Genomic DNA, 1,098 nt, shown 5'->3' with positions numbered 1-1,098 from the left:
TGATCTGCAGGGAGAAGGTGTTGGTGGAATCAGATAGCATGAATGAACCAGGCCGTGTTGTGTGGCAACTCGCCCTTTGTCTTCTACTGGCCTGGCTTATTGTTTTCTTTTGTCTTGTCAGAGGTATTAAGTCATCAGGAAAGGTATGTACTGTACCAGTATTCTGTTATCTTTACACATTTTTTTTTCTTTAAATTAAGATTATTTTTTGAAGTGTTCAACTCATACTGTCAATAAAATTTGTGAGTATATATCGATATTCCTTACGACTCATTACAAAGGTATTAGACAATTTTTTGTATAATAAACCAGTTGATTTACCTTGATGTCAAAGCTAAAGATTATTCACCCCTCTGAATGAGTCTCTGACAAGAAGTTTGTTACAAAGTGAATAATAAAACCTGATGAAATTATTCCGTTAATTACAATGGCATGTTTAAAAAAATATAGATCTATTCCATTATTTTTGTTTTAATAATGTGATTTTTTTAATGAAATATCTGAGTACAGTATGCAGCAAACATGAATTGAAAAAAGCATTTGGTGTTTTGTTTTTACAGGTTGTGTATTTCACAGCTACATTTCCATACCTTGTATTGTTCATTCTGCTCATCCGAGGTGCCACTTTACCCGGTCATCTTGATGGTATAAAGTTTTTTATAGTCCCGAAATTTGACCGCCTAAGTGACCCACAGGTAGTCAAGAAAATTCTTTTACCACCATTGAAGCTTAAGTTGAGTTTATGCTCAAGTGTGTTTATGAGGTGGTCTTTGGTCTCTTTATGAATGTGTTGAAAGTTGATTTTTTTTAGAACCAGCCTTGAGTTAGTTTTGTTTGTGAGAAAACCCATTTCATTCTTGCAAATTACTCTTCCTTAAATGTTTACAAAAGAATAGAGTTAATGCAGACGTGGATCCAGTAGGGGCATGGGGAACTTACCCCCCCCCCCCACTATTTTGCCACTGAATTTTAACATTTCAGTGCCCCTGGTGAATAAATAAAATGTATCAAAAGATATTTATATATATTTATTTATTCAGGTATAAATATTCAGGTAAAAAAGATGATATTTACACACAAAAAGAATGAATAAACAGA

General features: G+C 33.4%; 1 protein-coding gene across 1 annotated transcript; it reads left to right on the top strand.

The window, feature by feature from the left end:
* Positions 1 to 11: 11 nt before the first annotated feature.
* LOC117116339 (sodium- and chloride-dependent taurine transporter-like) lies at positions 12 to 800 on the top strand. The gene is made up of 2 exons (XM_033260355.1): positions 12 to 143; positions 561 to 800. Exons 1-2 carry the CDS (start codon positions 39 to 41, stop codon positions 783 to 785), a joined length of 330 nt encoding a protein of 109 aa, XP_033116246.1. The 5' UTR covers positions 12 to 38; the 3' UTR covers positions 786 to 800.
* Positions 801 to 1,098: the final 298 nt, after the last annotated feature.

This window comes from Anneissia japonica, unplaced genomic scaffold (assembly GCF_011630105.1).
Source record: "Anneissia japonica isolate Jap-2015-1 unplaced genomic scaffold, ASM1163010v1 scaffold97434_len1098_cov79_single, whole genome shotgun sequence".
NCBI classification, from domain to species: Eukaryota; Metazoa; Echinodermata; class Crinoidea; order Comatulida; family Comatulidae; genus Anneissia; species Anneissia japonica.
The sequence above is the reverse complement of the archived record's forward strand: the minus strand, read 5'-3'. Positions and strand labels throughout refer to the sequence as shown.